This window comes from Geotrypetes seraphini, chromosome 5 (genome assembly GCF_902459505.1).
Source record: "Geotrypetes seraphini chromosome 5, aGeoSer1.1, whole genome shotgun sequence".
Taxonomy (NCBI): Eukaryota; Metazoa; Chordata; class Amphibia; order Gymnophiona; family Dermophiidae; genus Geotrypetes; species Geotrypetes seraphini.
This window is the reverse complement of record NC_047088.1, coordinates 194,465,251-194,482,244: the sequence shown is the minus strand read 5'-3', so window position 1 is coordinate 194,482,244 and position 16,994 is coordinate 194,465,251. Positions and strand designations below refer to the sequence as shown.

At 45.8% G+C, this 16,994-nt stretch overlaps 1 protein-coding gene across 2 annotated transcripts in view; it reads left to right on the top strand.

Annotated features, from left to right (window-relative positions):
* The window catches only part of HNRNPA3 (heterogeneous nuclear ribonucleoprotein A3), a 152,237-nt gene that overhangs the window by 101,829 nt on the left and 33,414 nt on the right, over positions 1-16,994 (top strand). For both annotated transcript variants that reach the window (XM_033946077.1, XM_033946078.1), the window contains one exon: positions 13,049-13,201. In XM_033946077.1, the coding sequence (XP_033801968.1) occupies positions 13,049-13,201 (153 nt within the window). The remainder of the gene's footprint in view (positions 1-13,048; positions 13,202-16,994) is intronic.

Sequence of the window (16,994 nt, the reverse complement as noted above, 5' to 3'; positions counted from 1 at the left end):
GGCCACCATGATTCTAATAGCTCCTCGGTGGCCCAGACAACCTTGGTTCTCCCTCCTACTTCAACTCAGCAGCAGGGAACCAGTACCACTCCCAGTGTTTCCTTCACTACTTACTCAACATCAAGGATCACTGCTTCATCCCAACCTGCAGTCTCTCCACCTGACAGCTTGGTTCCTCTCAACGTAACCCCTCACCAATTCTCACAAGAAGTGAGGGAGGTCTTGGAAGCTTCCAGGAAGCCCGCCACTCGACAATGCTACTCCCAGAAATGGACTAGATTCTCCTCATGGTGTGTTTCTAAATCAAAGGAACCTCAGCGAGCTTCCTTATCCTCCGTGCTGGACTATCTCCTACACCTATCTCAATCTGGGCTCAAGTCTACATCCATACGAGTCCACCTGAGCGCTATTGCGGCGTTCCACCAGCCCCTACAAGGGAAACCCCTCTCGGCCCATCCGGTGGTCGCCAGATTTATGAAAGGACTCTTCCATGTTAACCCTCCTCTCAAACCACCCCCAGTAGTTTGGGACTAGAGAGTTGCGCGGGGACAGAAATCCCACCCGTCCCCACCCGTCCCCGCCAAAATCCCACCCATCCCCACCCGTCCCCGTGAGGAATCCCTCCGTCCCCACCCGTCCCCGTGAGGAATCCCTCCGTCCCCACCCGTCCCCGCGAGGAATCCCCTCCGTCCCCACCCGTCCCCGCGAGGAATCCCTTCCGTCACCATCCTTCCCTATAAACTTCAGAAATAGTTATTTTATTTAATTATGCTACTGAATTAAAGGCTCTGGTAGAGACCCATTTACAAATAAGCAAAGAGACTATTAATTTGGAAATATTAATTGGGAAGAATACATACTTTGTAAATGGGTTTCTACCAGAACCTCTAATGTAAATATAAAATATAAATACTCAGCTGATGAGAACCCACAAACTGTCAGCTGAGGACTTCCTTTGCAGTTGGCCTGGGGTCCCTTTTGCCAAGCTTGGCAGGCAGCAGTAGCGTCCCTGAGTCACAGATGCTGGCACCTCAGTGGCTCATGGATGCTGCCAGCGACTGCTGCGCTTGGTGGAGGGGAGTTCTGACCATCTCTAGAGGAGGTCCTCTGCTGGCGGTGCTTGGGGATCCCCACCAGTCACAGCAAGGGCCAACAAGTACTTCAACACTGTAGAAATAAAACCAGAAATGCATTTCCTTTTCTTTTGAACACAAAATAAAGATATCTGCCATATACATTTCCCAAGGCAGATGACTCTATGCAATGTCACCTCGGTAACAAAATACAAAAATAGACAAATACACCCCCTCCCTTTTTACTAAACCACAATAGTAGGTTTTAGCACAGGGAGTTACGCTGAATGCCTCGCGCTGCTCTCAATGCTCATAGGCTCCCTGCGCTAAAAAACAATATTGCGGTTTAGTAAAAGGGAGCCATAGTGCAAAATATAGACAGCAGATATAAATTCTCAAAACAGACACATTTTGATCACTAAATTGAAAATAAAATCATTTTTCCTACCTTTGCTGTTTGGTGATTTCATGAGTCTCTGGTTGCACTTTCTTCTTCTGACTGTGCATCCAATCTTTCTTCCTTTCTTTCAGCCTCCTGTATGTTTCCTCTCCTCCAGACCTCATTCTCTCCCCCAACTTTTTCTTTCTGTCTCCCTGTTCCCCCTTCTTTCTGTCTCTCTGTCTGCCCCCTTTCTTTCTTTCTCTGTGCCCTCCCCCAAGCCACTCGGTTTGCTGCCACAGCCATCGGAGAATAGCCCCTAAGCCACCGCCGTCCCAAGCTTTCCCTGCAGAAGCGTCGCGCTGACCAGCATTCCGCTCCCTGACGTCAATTCTGACGTAGGAGAGGAAGTTCCGGGCCAACAAGGCATTTCTCCTCATTCCATCCAGCCTGAGCCCCATCTCTCCTTGATCCAGCATTTCCCTTCTGTGTCTGTCAGAATTACCATTCCACCTATTTTCCAGCATCACCCTTCTTTGTGTCCATCTCACCTATATCCGTATCTCACCACTTTTTCAGAATCTTCATTTGTCTCTGTCCTTGTCTTTACCCCATATTCACCATTTGCCCTTTCAATGTCTTTATCTCCCCCCCCCCACACACACACTTTTTCAGCATTACTTCTATGTCTCTATTTCACCTCCTCTTCATGTCCCCTCTGTATCTCTATCCTTATTCAGAAGGTCCTGCTTACCCTTTCTCTTCTTTGTGTCACTATCTCCATTTTCAGCTTTCCCCCCTTTTCCTTTGTTAATGCACCCTGTAGCCAGAATCTTTCCACCCTCTCTCCACTCCGGCCCAGCCTAGTATGAAATATTTCCTTTTGTTTCTCTCCCCTCTCTCTTCTCCTCCCTCACCCACGAGTCCTGCATCTGGCCCTCTCCCTTCTACCTGCACCTGGCAACACCCCCCTGCTCCGCGGCTCTCTTCAGCAACTCGTCAGCAGCGGTGATCAAGACAAGCTGCCGACATCGAGGCCTTCCCTCTACGAGTCCCACCTTTGTGGAAAAAGGAAGTTGAAACAAGCGGGACTCGCAGAGGGTAGGCCCCGACGTCAGAAGCTGCTGCTGAGTTGCCGAAGAGAGCCGCAGGTAGAAGGGAGAGGGAGATAGGAAGGCTGTAGAAGCTCCGGAGCATGACACCGAACCCGGCCAGGATGATTTCTTTTTCAGGCTGCTGCTGCCGCTGCCATCCCCCACCCGAAATGACAAAAAACAGCCTAATGCCCGCGTCGGGAAATAGCCATGCTGAGCAGTGAGCTCAGCACGTACACAGATGAAAGCCTTGCTTGCTGATTGGTCCGGCGGCACGGTGGGGCGGGGCCACCGGACCAATCAGCAAGCAAGGCTTTCATCTGTGTACGTGCTGAGCTCACTGCTCAACATGGCTATTTCCCGACGCGACGCCAGGCCAGACTTGTAAGCTGCATGCTTGCATCGCCAGAATTTAGGTAGGTTGTTTTCATCCCCGTGGGAGTCCCGTGGGCAAGGGGGCGTCCCCGTGGGAGTCCCGTGGGCCAGGGGGGGAACCCGCGGGATCCCCGCGGGACCCCCGCGATCCCCGTTCCCGTGCAGACCTCTATTTGGGACCTCAATGTAGTCCTTTCCCGTCTCATGAAGCCCCCGTTTGAACCACTCAACAGGGCCCCTCTTAAGTATCTCACCTGGAAAGTGCTTTTCCTTGTAGCCCTTACGTCCGCTCGCAGAGTCAGCGAACTCCAGGCATTGATGGCGGATCCACCATTCACAGTATTCCATCATGACAAGGTGGTCCTCCGTACTCACCCGAAATTCCTGCCTAAGGTGGTCTCCGAATTTCATCTCAACCAATCCATTGTACTTCCAGTATTCTTCCCTAAGCCCCATTCTCACCACGGAGAATCGGCCCTTCACACTCTAGACTGTAAACGTGCTTTGGCTTTCTACCTGGATCGCACCAAGCCACACAGAACCACTCCTCAACTTTTTGTCTCCTTCGACCCTAATAAGTTGGGAAGACCCGTATCAAAGCGCACCATCTCTAATTGGATGGCAGCTTGTATCTCTTTCTGCTATGCCCAGGCTGGATTATCACTTCCTTGTAAGGTCACAGCCCATAAGGTCAGAGCAATGGCAGCCTCAGTAGCATTCCTCAGATCAACACCAATCGAGGAAATTTGTAAGGCTGCCACCTGGTCCTCGGTTCACACATTCACCTCACATTATTGTCTGGATACTCTCTCCAGACGGGATGGACAGTTTGGCCAAACAGTATTGAAAAATTTATTCTCTTAAGTCGTCAACTCCCCCTCCATCCCACTGAGGTTAGCTTGGAGGTCACCCACTAGTGAGAATACCTGCCTGCTTGTCCTGGGATAAAGCAATGTTACTTACCGTAACAGTTGTTATCCAGGGACAGCAGGCAGCTATTCTCACGTCCCACCCACCTCCCCTGGGTTGGCTTCTCAGGCTAGCTACCTGAACTGAGGAGACACGCCCGGACCTCCGGGCGGGAAGGCACCGGCGCATGCGCGGTGCGGGCATCTAGAAACTTTTAAGTTTCTACAAGCAACACGTGCTTGTGAGACGTCCGTACCGGGGCTCTGTCTGATGACATCACCCACTAGTGAGAATAGCTGCCTGCTGTCCCTGGATAACAACTGTTACGGTAAGTAACATTGCTTTCCGTCCATTCTCCGGGTCAGGCTGTTCGGCTGCAGTCCGCGTGCTTTGACTTTGCGGCGGCTATTTTTCTGCCTATGTCCCAGCCTGTTACCGGCTTTAAGAAGTGTTGCAAGTGTAAGTGCATGATCTCCCTTACAGACCCTCATAGATGCTGCCTCAAGTGCCTTGAGCCAAAACATCGTCCAACCTCGTGCATGCCTTGCTTAACGCTTCAGCCTTGAGCTTTTAAGCGTCGTTGCCTTTTGGTGAATCAGCTCTTCGACATGGCGTCTCCTTCCGATCCACTTCGAAGGCGTCTTCGGCCTCAACATCCATCAATGCGCCTCCTGCTTCCACCTCAAGCCTCATCAAACCTTCATCGTTTGCAGTGGCTCTTGCTTCGACGTCACCTGCTGTATTTTCCCCTGTTTCCTCAGGTCAGATAGCTCAGCAGTCGGTTCCATCGGTGGTGATTAAAGTGTCCAAGACTCTTAAGTCGAAGCAATCACACACCACCTTGAAGGAACCTCCAGCCAAGGCAGGTGGGCCGGCTTCTTTCCAGACCATATTAGAGAAGCAGTTCTTTCAGTACCTTACCATTATGGGTCCTAAACTGCTTCCTATTATCCTGTCTGGGCATCCGGTAATTCCCTGTAATGTGGAGCCACACTCTTTGCAGGGAGCAGAGTCTCTGCGAGTGTTTGGTCTACCTCCTAAGCACGACAGTCAAAACATGGATTCTTTGCGAGTGCATCGACAGGACTCCTCACACTCAGCAAGGAGCAGAGTCTTTGCGAGAGCATCGAGGTTCCTCTTCCAAGCCTCTGGAGCTTTGATCTACAGCCTCTAGTCCTATCCATACATTGGCACCGGCTGTGTCTGTCTACGAGGCTAAATCTTCCTCGCTCATCGAGGTCTGGTTCTCGACAGCCCTCATCATCATTCGAGGCCTTCATCGAGGTATTCTTCCAGGCATCGTTCTTCGCAGGATGTCCCCTATTCCTCGAAGCCTTGTTCCACTCCAGCCTCGACCAGACCTCTGACTCCTCGGTCGAGGTCTCCCATGCCGGACCTCGAGGATGTTCCGGTCTCAGTTGCTTTGTCCAAGTTACCAGGTTCCTTCGATGCTTTTTTCCATGCCGAAGCTGCTTCTTCGACACAGGCTGCCTCGACGTCCTCGAGTCCTTCTCGAGAACAAGCCCTTCCAGATCAGCTATCTTTTTCGTCTTTTTTTACAACAGATGGCTTTGGATTTGGATGTGAAATTGGATACTAGCTCTAAATATTCTAAAGAATATCTAGAGGTCGTGCATCTCCCCCAGTATCCGGCTGAGTGTCTCAAACTTCCTCTTCATAAGTTTTTGTATCAGACTTTGCTCGATGCATGGAGACTCCTTTTTCCTTACCAGCAGTTCCTGGAAAGTTGGACTCAAGGTATAAGACTGTGCATCACAAAGGCTTTGACAACTCGCAGCTTTCTCATCAATCTCTGCTTGTTGAGTCCTCCTTGAAGAGATCCCATCCTTCAAAAGTCTACACCACAGTTCCTCCTGGGAGAGAGGGGAAAACTGGACAAATTTGGACGTCGCATCTATCAGAATGCTATGATGTCCTCTAAGGTCCTCAACTATAATTTTCATTTCATTACTTATTTTGAATATCTTCTTTCCTTCTCCAAACATTTTTGTCGTTTATGGACAATCAAATGCATTTTGAGTTTCAAGAACTAATTTCTAGTTTCTCTCAATTGCGTCTCTATCTGCTTCAATCTTATGACGCTTTTGAGCTGTTTGCCCAGGTGGCCACTTGCTCAGTGGCTATGCATCATATTGCCTGGCTTCAAACCATTGACATGGACTCTAATCTTCAGGATCGCCTGGCTAATCTTCTTGTCAAGGCAACAACCTCTTTGATGAATCCATCGAGGCGGCCACCAAGAAGTTATCTGACCATGCCAAGTCTTTTGCTTCCATCGTCAGACCCAAGCCAAAGCTGACTCCACCCAAGCCTACACGCCCTCCGGTCATCTATCAGAGGCGTTTTCCTCCGAAGCCGGCTCCTTCTGAAGAAGCAGCATCCTCAAAAGCAACAACAATCTCAACCTTCTTCTGCACCTAAGGCTTCTCAGCCTTTTTGACTGTTTACAACAGAGTATAACCTCCATTGTTCTGTCTCTGTCTCCTTTTCCCCCTGTCAGAGGTCGTCTCCATCTTTTTTACCACCGATGGACGATAATTACCTCCGACCTCTGGGTACTTACCATCATCAGTGAAGGATACTCTTTTCATTTCACTCAGAGTATCCTCCAAGAGAGTATCCTTCCAATCCATCCCAGACCGCCCTTCTTCAGGAAGCTCAAGCTCTGCTTCGTCTCCATGCCATCTAGTCTGTTCCCCTGGACCAGCAGAACCGGGGGTTTTATTCTCATTACTTCCTTGTTCCGAAGAAGATGGGCAATCTGCGACCCATTCTGGATCTCAGGGCTCTCAACAAATTTTTAGTCAAAGAAAAGTTTCGAATGTTGTCCCTGGCATCTCTTTATCCCCTTCTAGAGCAGAACGACTGGTTATGCTCTCTGGATCTCAAGGAGGCCTACACTCATATTCCCATCCATCTGGCCTCCCGTCAATACCTCAGATTTCGGGTGGGGAATTTGCATTACCAATACAGAGTTCTACCCTTCGGCCTGGCCTCGTCTCCCAGAGTGTTCACCAAGTGCCTGGTAGTGGTAGCAGCAGCTCTATGGAATCATGATCTTCAGGTATTTCCCTACCTAGACGACTGGCTCATCAAAGATTCCACATCTCAAGGGGTTATTGTAGCGACCCAACGGACTATCTGGTTCCTACAAAGTTTGGGATTCGAGATCAACTTTCCCAAATCTCAGCTTCAACCCTCAGCTCAGAGCATTCCTTCCACAGCAACGACTGGAAGCTCTTCTTCAACTCTGTCAAACAGTGTCTTCCTGCTCTTCCATCTCAGCCAGACACATGATGGTACTTCTGGGTCACATGGCTTCTACAGTACACCTAACTCCTTTTGCCAGACTTCACCTCAGAATTCCTCAATGGACTGGCATCTCAATGGACGCAAGTTTGCGACCCTCTTTCTCAACACATCTCAGTCACTCCTTCCTTGAAGAAGTCTCTCCATTGGTGGATGCTCTCTTCCAATCTTTCCAGAGGCTTGCTTTTTCAAACGCCCCCTCATCAGAAGGTCCTCACAACAGACTCTTCGACCTACTCTTGGGGCGCTCATATCGATGGTCTCCGTACTCGAGGCCTTTGGACCAGTACAGATCATCAGTGTCATATCAATCAGTTGGAACTCAGAGCGATCCTCAACTCTCCACGCTTTACTGTGTCCTGAAGGAGATGTTGAAGTTCTCATTCGTACGGACAATCAAGTCGCCATGTATTTTGTCAACAAACAGGGAGGGACCGGGTCTGCCCCCCTTTGTCGGGAAGCTCTGGAGGTGTGGGGCTGGGCAATCCGCCATAACACCTTCCTCAAAGCTGTCTACATTCAAGGGGCGAAGAATTGCTTTGTGGACAACTTGAGTCGTCTCCTGCAACCTCACGAGTGGACTATCCATTCCTGGTCTCTTCATCAAATTTTTTCACAGTGGGGAACGCCACAGATAGACCTCTTTGCAGCTCCCCACAACTACAAACTGCCTCAGTTGTGCTCCAGGATATACTGTCCTTACCACCTCGAGGCAGATGCTTTTCTTCTGGAATGGACGAATCGTTTCCTCTATGCATTTCCTCCATTCCCTCTCATTCTCAAGACTCTGGTCAAGTTGAAGAACGATCATTCCACCATGATTCTAATCGTTCCTCGGTGGCCGAGACAACCCTGGTACTCCCTTCTACTTCAACTCAGCAGCAGGGAGCCATACCTTCTACCAGTTTTTCCTTCTCTGCTTACACAGAGTCAAGGATCTCTGCTTCATCCCAACCTGCAGTCTACACCTGACAGCCTGGTACCTCTCAACATAACCCCTCTTCAGTTTTCTCAATCTGTGAGAGCCATTTTGGAAGCTTCTAGGAAGCCTACCACTAGACAATGCTATCAGTAAAAATGGACTAGATTTTCTACATGGTATTTTTCTCATCATAAGGAGCATTCCTCCTTATCTTCTGTTTTGGACTATCTTTTGCACTTATCCAATCCTAGCCTCAAGTCTACATCTATATGAGTCCATCTCAGTACAATTGCGGCTTTCCATCAGCCTATTGAAGGAAAACCCCTCTCTGCTCATCCGGTGGTTTCCAGATTCATGAAAGGACTTTTCAATGTTAAACCTCCTCTCAAACCGCCTCCTGTGGTTTGGGATCTCAATGTTGTCCTTTCTCAACTCATGAAGCCTCCATTTGAACCAATTGATAAGGCTCATCTAAAGTATCTCACTTGGAAAGTAGTGTTTCTCATTGCTCTCACTTCTGCTCGACGTGTCGGCGAACTGCAAGCGTTAAGTTACTGACCCACCTTTCACTGTGTTCCATCATAAGGTGGTTCTTCGTACTCATCCGAAGTTCCTGCCTAAAGTGATCTCAGAATTTCATCTCAAACAATCCATTGTTCTTCCAGTGTTTTTTTCCAAAGCCTCATTCTCACCCTGGAGAATCTGCTCTTCATACTCTGGACTGTAAACGTGCTTTGGCCTTCTATTTAGAACTCACCAAACCACACAGATCTGCTCCTCAACTTTTTGTCTCCTTTGACCGTACCATCTCCAACTGGATGGCGGCTTGTATCTCATTCTGCTATACCTAGGCTGGATTACCCCTTCACAGTAAAGTCACAGCCCATAAAGTCAGAGCAATGGCAGCTTCTGTAGCTTTCCTCAGATCTACACCTATTGAGGAAATTTGCAAGGCTGTTACTTGGTCCTCGGTTCATACCTTTATTTCTCACTATTGTCTGGATACTTTCTCCAGATGGGATGGAAAGTTTGGCAAAACAGTATTACAAAATTCATTCTCCTAAGTTGCCAACACTCCCACCATCCCATTCTGGTTAGTTTGGAGGTCACCCGCATGTGAGAATAGCCTGCTTGCTTGTCCTGGGATAAAGCACAGTTACTTACCATAACAGGTGTTATCCAGGGACAGCAGGCAGCTATTCTCACAACCCACCTACCTCCCCTGGTTGGCTTCTCTGCTAGCTATCTGAACTGAGGAGACGCGCCCAGTGCACTGGGCGGGAAGGCATTCGCGCATGTGCGGTGCGGGTGACTCGAAACTTCTAGTTTCTTCAAGCAAGTCTGCTTGTGAGGCATCCGCATCGGGGCTCCGTCGGATGACGTCACCCACAAGTGAGAATAGCTGCCTGCTGTCCCTGGATAATGAAGTAAAGGCTGCTTTGTTTACCTCATTGGAATAACTACGAGACAGCATTGTATCTTCCAAAACAAACAATATTTGTTTGTTAGTATAAAAACTTACAAAAGTACAGCAGCAAAGGCATAGCAGAAAAATGTATTGTCAGTTCAGAATATGCAATGGAGAGAAGAACTTGCACCCATATGCTTAGCAGGGGGCTAGCAGTTCCCCGTAGCATAAGTAAGTGAATCTCTCTGGCCCTATCTGTAATGCACATGTTTTTTATCCAGAGAAATTCTTCCTTTGTTCCAAAAAGTACATCCCCGAATTCTAGTCATGTGACCCCCTATTGGTACAAAAAATGTATACCTAACTATTCCTCCTCTCAGTCCACGTCTCTCTCACTCCCCCCCCCCCCACCCCCGAGAGGAACCCGAGCAGAAACAGAGAATTCTTCATGAACTTTCTTCCTCCAGCTCTGAGAACCTTATCACTTTGCAGATGCTAATTAGTGGTTTTACAATTCAGCTGCTTGGTTCCCATAACGGTTCAGAGGGTACCAAGTTCTCTCATCTCGCTACACCCACATCGTCCTGCAGGGAACCTTGCTCATTATAAATGTTTTATGGCTTTCCAGGGTGCCTGGCATATGAAGTCATACAGCACTGATAACAGTTCAGCAGAACCTTGGAGAAATATCCTTCCAGCAGGGAATGGAGACAAAAACTTTGTAGCAGAGGTCAGCTGGGTTAGCATTGCAAAGGATACATGTGTTCACAGATAGAAAGGTACAGGCTGGGCCTGGCTATGGGAAAATAGGTCTGTAGTGCCCAGCATACACAAGTGAGGCCAGTATATTCAGTTGATCCATCTGTATGTCCAGGTTATCCATCTCAATAACTTCTGTTACGGTAAGTAACTGTGCTTTCTCTCCCTTCTGCTGTGATCTTAGACTCGGGAGAATCTTTGAAAATTGAGTTTTCCTCCTTAATATTGGGTATTGTTTTCTATTCTTCACTTACATTTATGGACCAACTAAACTTGCTCATTAAATAGTTTTTTCAGCCTCTGTGCTCTGAGAAGAGTGAGAGCACTTTTTCACCATTCACCAACAGACACTTCTCTGTATTGGTTCAATCATTTTGTCAAGGCTGGATTACTGCAATTCAGTGTATTTGGGTCTTTCAAAGGTCAGTTTGCAGAGACTTCAATTAATATAGAACACTGCAGCTACTGTTATTTTCAGCAAGAGTAAATTTGATCACGTAACCCCTCTGCTCAAGGAATTACATTAGATTCTAGTGTATCTCAGAATTCAGTTTAAGTTCATTTGTATTTTATTTAAGATCCTATTTGACATTTTTTTGCCACTTTGATTCCTTTAGACTGGAATCTTCATAGATCTCATCTTGCCAGAAGTTCTCAAAAATTAAAACTTACATTTCCGTGTCTCAGTGGTAAAAACAGAACCTTTAAGAGATTTTGTTATTCTTTTGCTTTTAAATTAACTGAATTTTGGAATGCTTTACTGCTTACATTAAGAAGTTGGTTCTTTTGCTTTATTCTGGAAAATTCTGAAAACTTGTTTGCTAAACATTTTGGAAGTTAACTATTTCAGTCTCTTTCTCTTGTCAAATTTATGTATTATGTTTTTACATTATTGTTAACCGAGTCGAGCTCCTCATGGTTGATGACTCGGTCTATAAAACTAAGTTTAGTTTATCTGGGAGAGCTCTTTAAAGCAGAGGCAGTTGCGCAAGTTGGATATCAGTCAGATCCTTCGCTCTTATGTGCAGAGGACCCAGGAGATCAGGAAATCAGATCATCTTTGTTCTTCTAGTGCAGGGGTGCACAACTCTGGTCCTCAAGGGCCAAAGCCAGTCTGGTTTTCAGGATTTCCCCAATGAATTTGCATGAGATCTATTTGCCTGCACTGTTTCCATTGTATGCATATTCATTTAGGAAAGCCTGAAAATCTGGCCTGGCAAGGGCTGAAGTTGTGCACCACTGTTCTAGCGGGTCCTCGTAAGGGGGATGACACTGTTAAGGCTACTATTGCGCACTGGATTAAGGAGACTATTGCTTCCGCTTACCTTCTGAGGAAAAAGTCTTCCAGAATTTCTCAAGACTCATTCCACTCGTGGTCAGGCAGCTACTTGGGCGAGTCTTCTCTAGTGCCTCCAGTGGATATTTGCAAGGCTGCAGTTTGGTCTTCTCTGCATTCCTTTGTCAGACACTACCATATGGATGTTCAAGCGTTCCAGAATGCGGTACTCGGTGAACGTGTTCTGGTGTTGGCCCTTTGGGGGTCACACCCTTGATGGGTACTGCCTTGGTACATTCCATTCATAAGGACTATACCAATCTAACAGGTGCTACAGAGGAGAAATTAGGTTCTTACCTGCTAATTTTCTTTCTGTTAGCCTATAGACCGATATAGTCCCCCACCCTGTCTGTCTTTTTGCAGTGATTGCGGGTTTTTATTTTGCTCACATGCAGATTTTGTTTTTTTCTGCTGGTTCTAGAATTTTTCTAGGGCCGGGGAGAATTAAGAACAGTAGCTATGGCTTAGCTGGTAAGCTGTGGGGATATTTTCTGTACCAAGGTTTAGTTCTACACATGTTCCAACAGTAGTTTACAAGTGTTTGTTGTTTTACACTCCTGTTCGGAGTATATTTTACTGTTTTCAGTTGAAGTCTTTCCTAGGTTCTGCTTGGCTATTCGTCAGACTGAATTGTTAGGGGGGAAGATATCCTGATATACAGAGAGGTATATAACTCATTCATAAAGACTACAGGCTAACCAAAAGAAAATTAGCAGGTAAGAACCTAATTTCTCCTTCCTCAACCTGGATTTGCTGGCAGTGCCTGCTGGCTTTAGACCAGGTTTGCCAAAGTTTTGATCATTGCACCTACTGGTTCTTTGTCCCTGAAACAGCTGAGTGGTAAAAAGTGGCCATGTCAAGCAGCTACCTTTGAAACCTGGAAGCATTTTAAAGATTTGAGTAAGACTGTCCTAATGCAGAACTTAAGATGATAGTACACATGAACGTTGTTAATTCAAAAAATCTGTATGTGAAGGCAACAAAGAATTAAAGGCTAGGCATTTATTTAATGAAACTAAGATTTATTAGATATTTACTTGAAAGCCTCTTTAAAAATCAGCTATAACTGAAAATACAATTCATAATGAGTTTGTAGCAGATTTTAATATGCTGAATGAAATGATCTAATAACCAAGTTAAATGTTTAGGCTTCTGAATCTAACAGGCATTCTTCCAAGAAAACTCTAAAATTAGTAGTAGATAACACTGCTTTCAAGAGGTTCATAGAAACATAGAAATAGACGGCCCTTATCTGCCGTCTATTTCTATGTTTCTATGAACCTCTTGAAAGCAGTGTTATCTACTACTAATTTTAGAGTTTTCTTGGAAGAATGCCTGTTAGATTCAGAAGCCTAAACATTTAACTTGGTTATTAGATCATTTCATAGCGATGCTTTGCCCTAAGTGGTATGTATGCTAGTCTTTATTTGTAGTTAATGAGTAATCTATTTACTTGTTTTTAGGTGGCAACTATGGAGGTGGCTCTAGCTATGGTGGTCGAGGTGGTTATGGTGGTAGCCCTGGATATGGGAACCAAGGTGGCGGATATGGTGGTGGTGGTGGGGGAGGCGGCGGTGGATATGATGGCTACAATGAAGGAGGAAACTTTGGTGGTGGTAAGCTTTTAATACTTTATTACTTTGCAGGTTAATGCTCATTTTGACACTTGATATTCTAACTCTTGTAAATCTAACTGTACTTTGTCAACTTTTAAGTCACATTTGTTTCTAAAAATCCATATTGCTCCATTGAGTTATGGATATGTACTGAATCTATAATTCTGTAGCAAGGACATAGGAATCTGTACTCTAGGTAAATTACCTCTTGTTGCGAGCTGCTTGCAGAATAATGTCAGTTATATCTTTCAGCTTCTTCTTCACCAGAGGAGTATAGTGCCTTCTTCAGTTTTTCCTTCTGTATACTGTCCCAGAGCGCAGTTTTTTGCCTGTAGGACTCTGGTTCCCTTGCAGGGACCAAAGGTTAGGAAGCAATAAGGATAGCCAAGACTATGTCCAAACTTTACCCTATGGCTCCCGGAATTTTCAGCAACTATTTAGTCAGCCAAAGATGGATTCCACAGTTTCTCAATAAAACATACCTTCCTTATCGAGGGAGGTGTGGTAATAAAGGGTCCCCAGCTAGTGCTGGAGGGGTTAGATCATGTTGCAGATGCTCTCTGTGACATCAGTCATGAGCAAGGTGTTGGCGTATGCCGTTTCCGCCTGTAAGATACTCAGGATCAGGCAATGGGCAGGTGACATAGTCTCCAAGGCCACCTTAAGCAGGCTGCTTTGTAAAGGGCAGATGCTATTTGGTAAAGGCTTAATGACCTCATGGCCAGTGTGGTGGATCACCATCCTAAAGCTCTGCCAGGCAGCAGACCCCGCTGGGGGAGGTAGGGGCAATTTTTGTTCCTCATCATGTTCCGACCAGCATTATGCAGGTGCCTCTGCGCAAATGTTTTATCAGGGATCCTGATGGATTTGGCTGCTCCAAACATTAGCAACCCTCGGGTCAGCCCCACCTCCAAGAAGACACAATGACGCCAAGGTGTCATCTTCGCTTCTGCATGTTAGCTGGAGGTTGTCAGCATACTAGAAGGCATGGGAGCAAATTTTCTTGGACCACTGGGTTCTAGATCTTATTTGGGAATTTAGTTCTGTCACCCTCCCCAAAATCATTGTGGATTCTTCAGCCAGAAAAGGAGGCCAGTGCCCCAAAAAAGGCACCTGAAATCTTCTAAATGCAACGCTGAAAGTATTATGCTTCTACATGAATATAGTCTGGTCAGTAATTGTAGTAGTGGTACTGGTGGAATTCCTAACCTCCTTATATCTGCCGGATGCATACCTTCATATTTTGATTTTCCTGACCCACAGGAGATATCTGAAATTCTATGTCCTACAAAGTAGAAGGAAAGGGATTGGGACTTATGTTTGTAATTATGCAACACTCAAAGTGGTTTTATTATAATAATAATAATAATTTTATTCTTATATACCGCCATACCCAGCGAGTTCTAGGCGGTTAACATCAATTAGATTAGGATCCGCGTTGAAAAGCAGATTTACAACAATTTATCAGATTTAAAACAAAATTTTAACCAAACTTAACAAAAGATGAAGGAAGAGTGTAAAAGATAGGGAAGAGAGAAGCTATCGTGAAGGAGGAGAAGAGCAGGGCAATGAGTGAGGCGTTATTGTAGGAAGGGGGGACGGTTAAGGGTCTTGTTTGCTGAATAGGTAAGTTTTGAGTAATTTTCTGAAGCCGAGGTAAGAGGGGGCCTCGAGTATCATTTGGGCTAGCCATGGGTTCAGCTTAGCTGCTTGGAAGGCGAAGGTTTTGTCTAGGAATCTTTTGAGATGACAAAGTTTTAGCGAAGGGGAGGCGAACAGCTGAATTCTGCGGGATTTCTTGTTGGTGCAATAAAGGTTAAAGTGGGTATTGATGTAACTTGGTGATGAACCATTTACCGATTTGTAGCAGAAGCATGTGAATTTGAAAAGAACTCTGGATTCGAATGGCAGCCAGTGAAGTTGGTGGTAGAAAGGGGTGACATGTTCCCATTTCTTTAGGCCAAAGATGAGACGAATGGCGGTATTTTGGATTATTTTTAGTCTCCTGGTAGTTTTCTTCGTGGAGTTAAGGTAAATGATATTGCAGTAGTCTAGAATGCTGAGGATGGAAGATTGTACTAGTAGGCGGAAAGAGGTGTCATTGAAGTATTTTTTTTATGGTGCAGAGTTTCCAAAGTACCGAGAAGCTTTTCCTGACAATGAGGTCGGTGTGATTTTCTAAGGATAAATTTTTGTCCAGGGTGACTCCCAGAATTTTTAAGGTATGTTCAAGGGGGAAAAGTCATTCCTTTCAGTTGAATTGTAATGTCCTTGATTTTGTCTTTGGGGGTGGCTAGGAAGAATTTTGTTTTGTCGGGGTTTAGTTTCAACCTGAATGATAGCATCCAGAGTTCAATCTGATTAAGAATGTTTGTGATGTAGTCGAGTAATTCTTGTGAGAAATTGGTTAGAGGGATGGCTATTGTGATGTCATCTGCATAGATGAAAAATTTGAGCTTGAGGTTATGTAGGAGGTTACCTAGGGAGGCCAGGTAGATATTGAACAGAGTGGGGGATAGGGGGGAGCCCTGCAGGACCACGCAGGTGTTGTCCCAGCTATATGAGAGAGAGTTGTTGTTGAGTACCTTGTAGGATCTATTTCTTAGGAACCCCTGGAACCAGTTGAGGACCTGGTCGGAGATGCCAATGTGAGCCAGGCATTCAAGGAGAATGATGTGGTCGACCAGGTCAAAAGCACTGCTCAGGTCGAGTTGTATAATCAAGGCACTTGAGCCCTGACTAAAGAGCGTGTGGAGGTGGTCGAGAAGGAAGGCTATGATGGTTTCGGTGCTGTGGTCCGCGCAAAAGCCTGATTGGTTGTCGCTTAGGATGTTGAATTTTTCTAGATCTGTGGAGAGTTCGGCCTTTACCAACCCTTCTGCTATTTTGGTGAATAGGGGGATGCTTGCGATCGGTCTGTAGTTAGATGGGGAATTTACATACTTTAAGCATTTTCCCTATCCATCCCAGAGGGCTAACAATCTATGTAATGTACCTGGGGCGGTGAAGGATTAAGTGACTTGCCCAGAGTCACAAGGAGCAGTTCAGGGTTTGAATCCACAACCTCAGGGTACTGAGGCTTTAGCTCTAACAACTGCTCCACACTCTCCTTGTTTCCAGTTTGCAGCTCTACCTTTTAGGTTGGCAACGGCTTTGCACCTTCACCAAGGTGTTGGTAGTGGTTGCAGCTCACCTCTGCAGGATGGCAGTACAGGTACACCCATGCTTGGGACAATTGACTGATCAGTGTCCCGTCAGTCTGAAGGAGAGCAAGCAGTGTGTCAAGTTGAGCTGGCATTATGATTGTGCCTCTATTAGCTCCTAGGTAGATGTCCATGGGAAAATGTATTAAAAGAACAAAGTGAGAATATAAAGAGACATGAAGAACAGATTAACCAAATGAAAACTTTAGAAGTGGCGATTTAAGAACGGTCTTTCATTCAGAAAAGGCTGGAGTATATGGAGAACAAGCAGAGAAGAAATAACTTGATGTTAAATTTTCCCAAATCTCCAATATATGCAGCGGAAATGGTTTGGAGATATCTGAAAGACTTCAATACCAGGTTTGGAGATATCTGAAAGATTTCAATACCAACGGAAAGTCTATCACCAATATTTGGGGACCAATATATTTCCTTGGGGAAGAAACAGGATAGTTCAACCCCTATTAAAGTAGTAGAAATGGGAAAAAGGTGGAATGAATTTGTCAAAACTTTTTGGAAACCTCACTAGACATAACAAAGATCTACTCTTAGTGACATTTGCCCTGGAGTTTGATGAAGATCTAATTTTT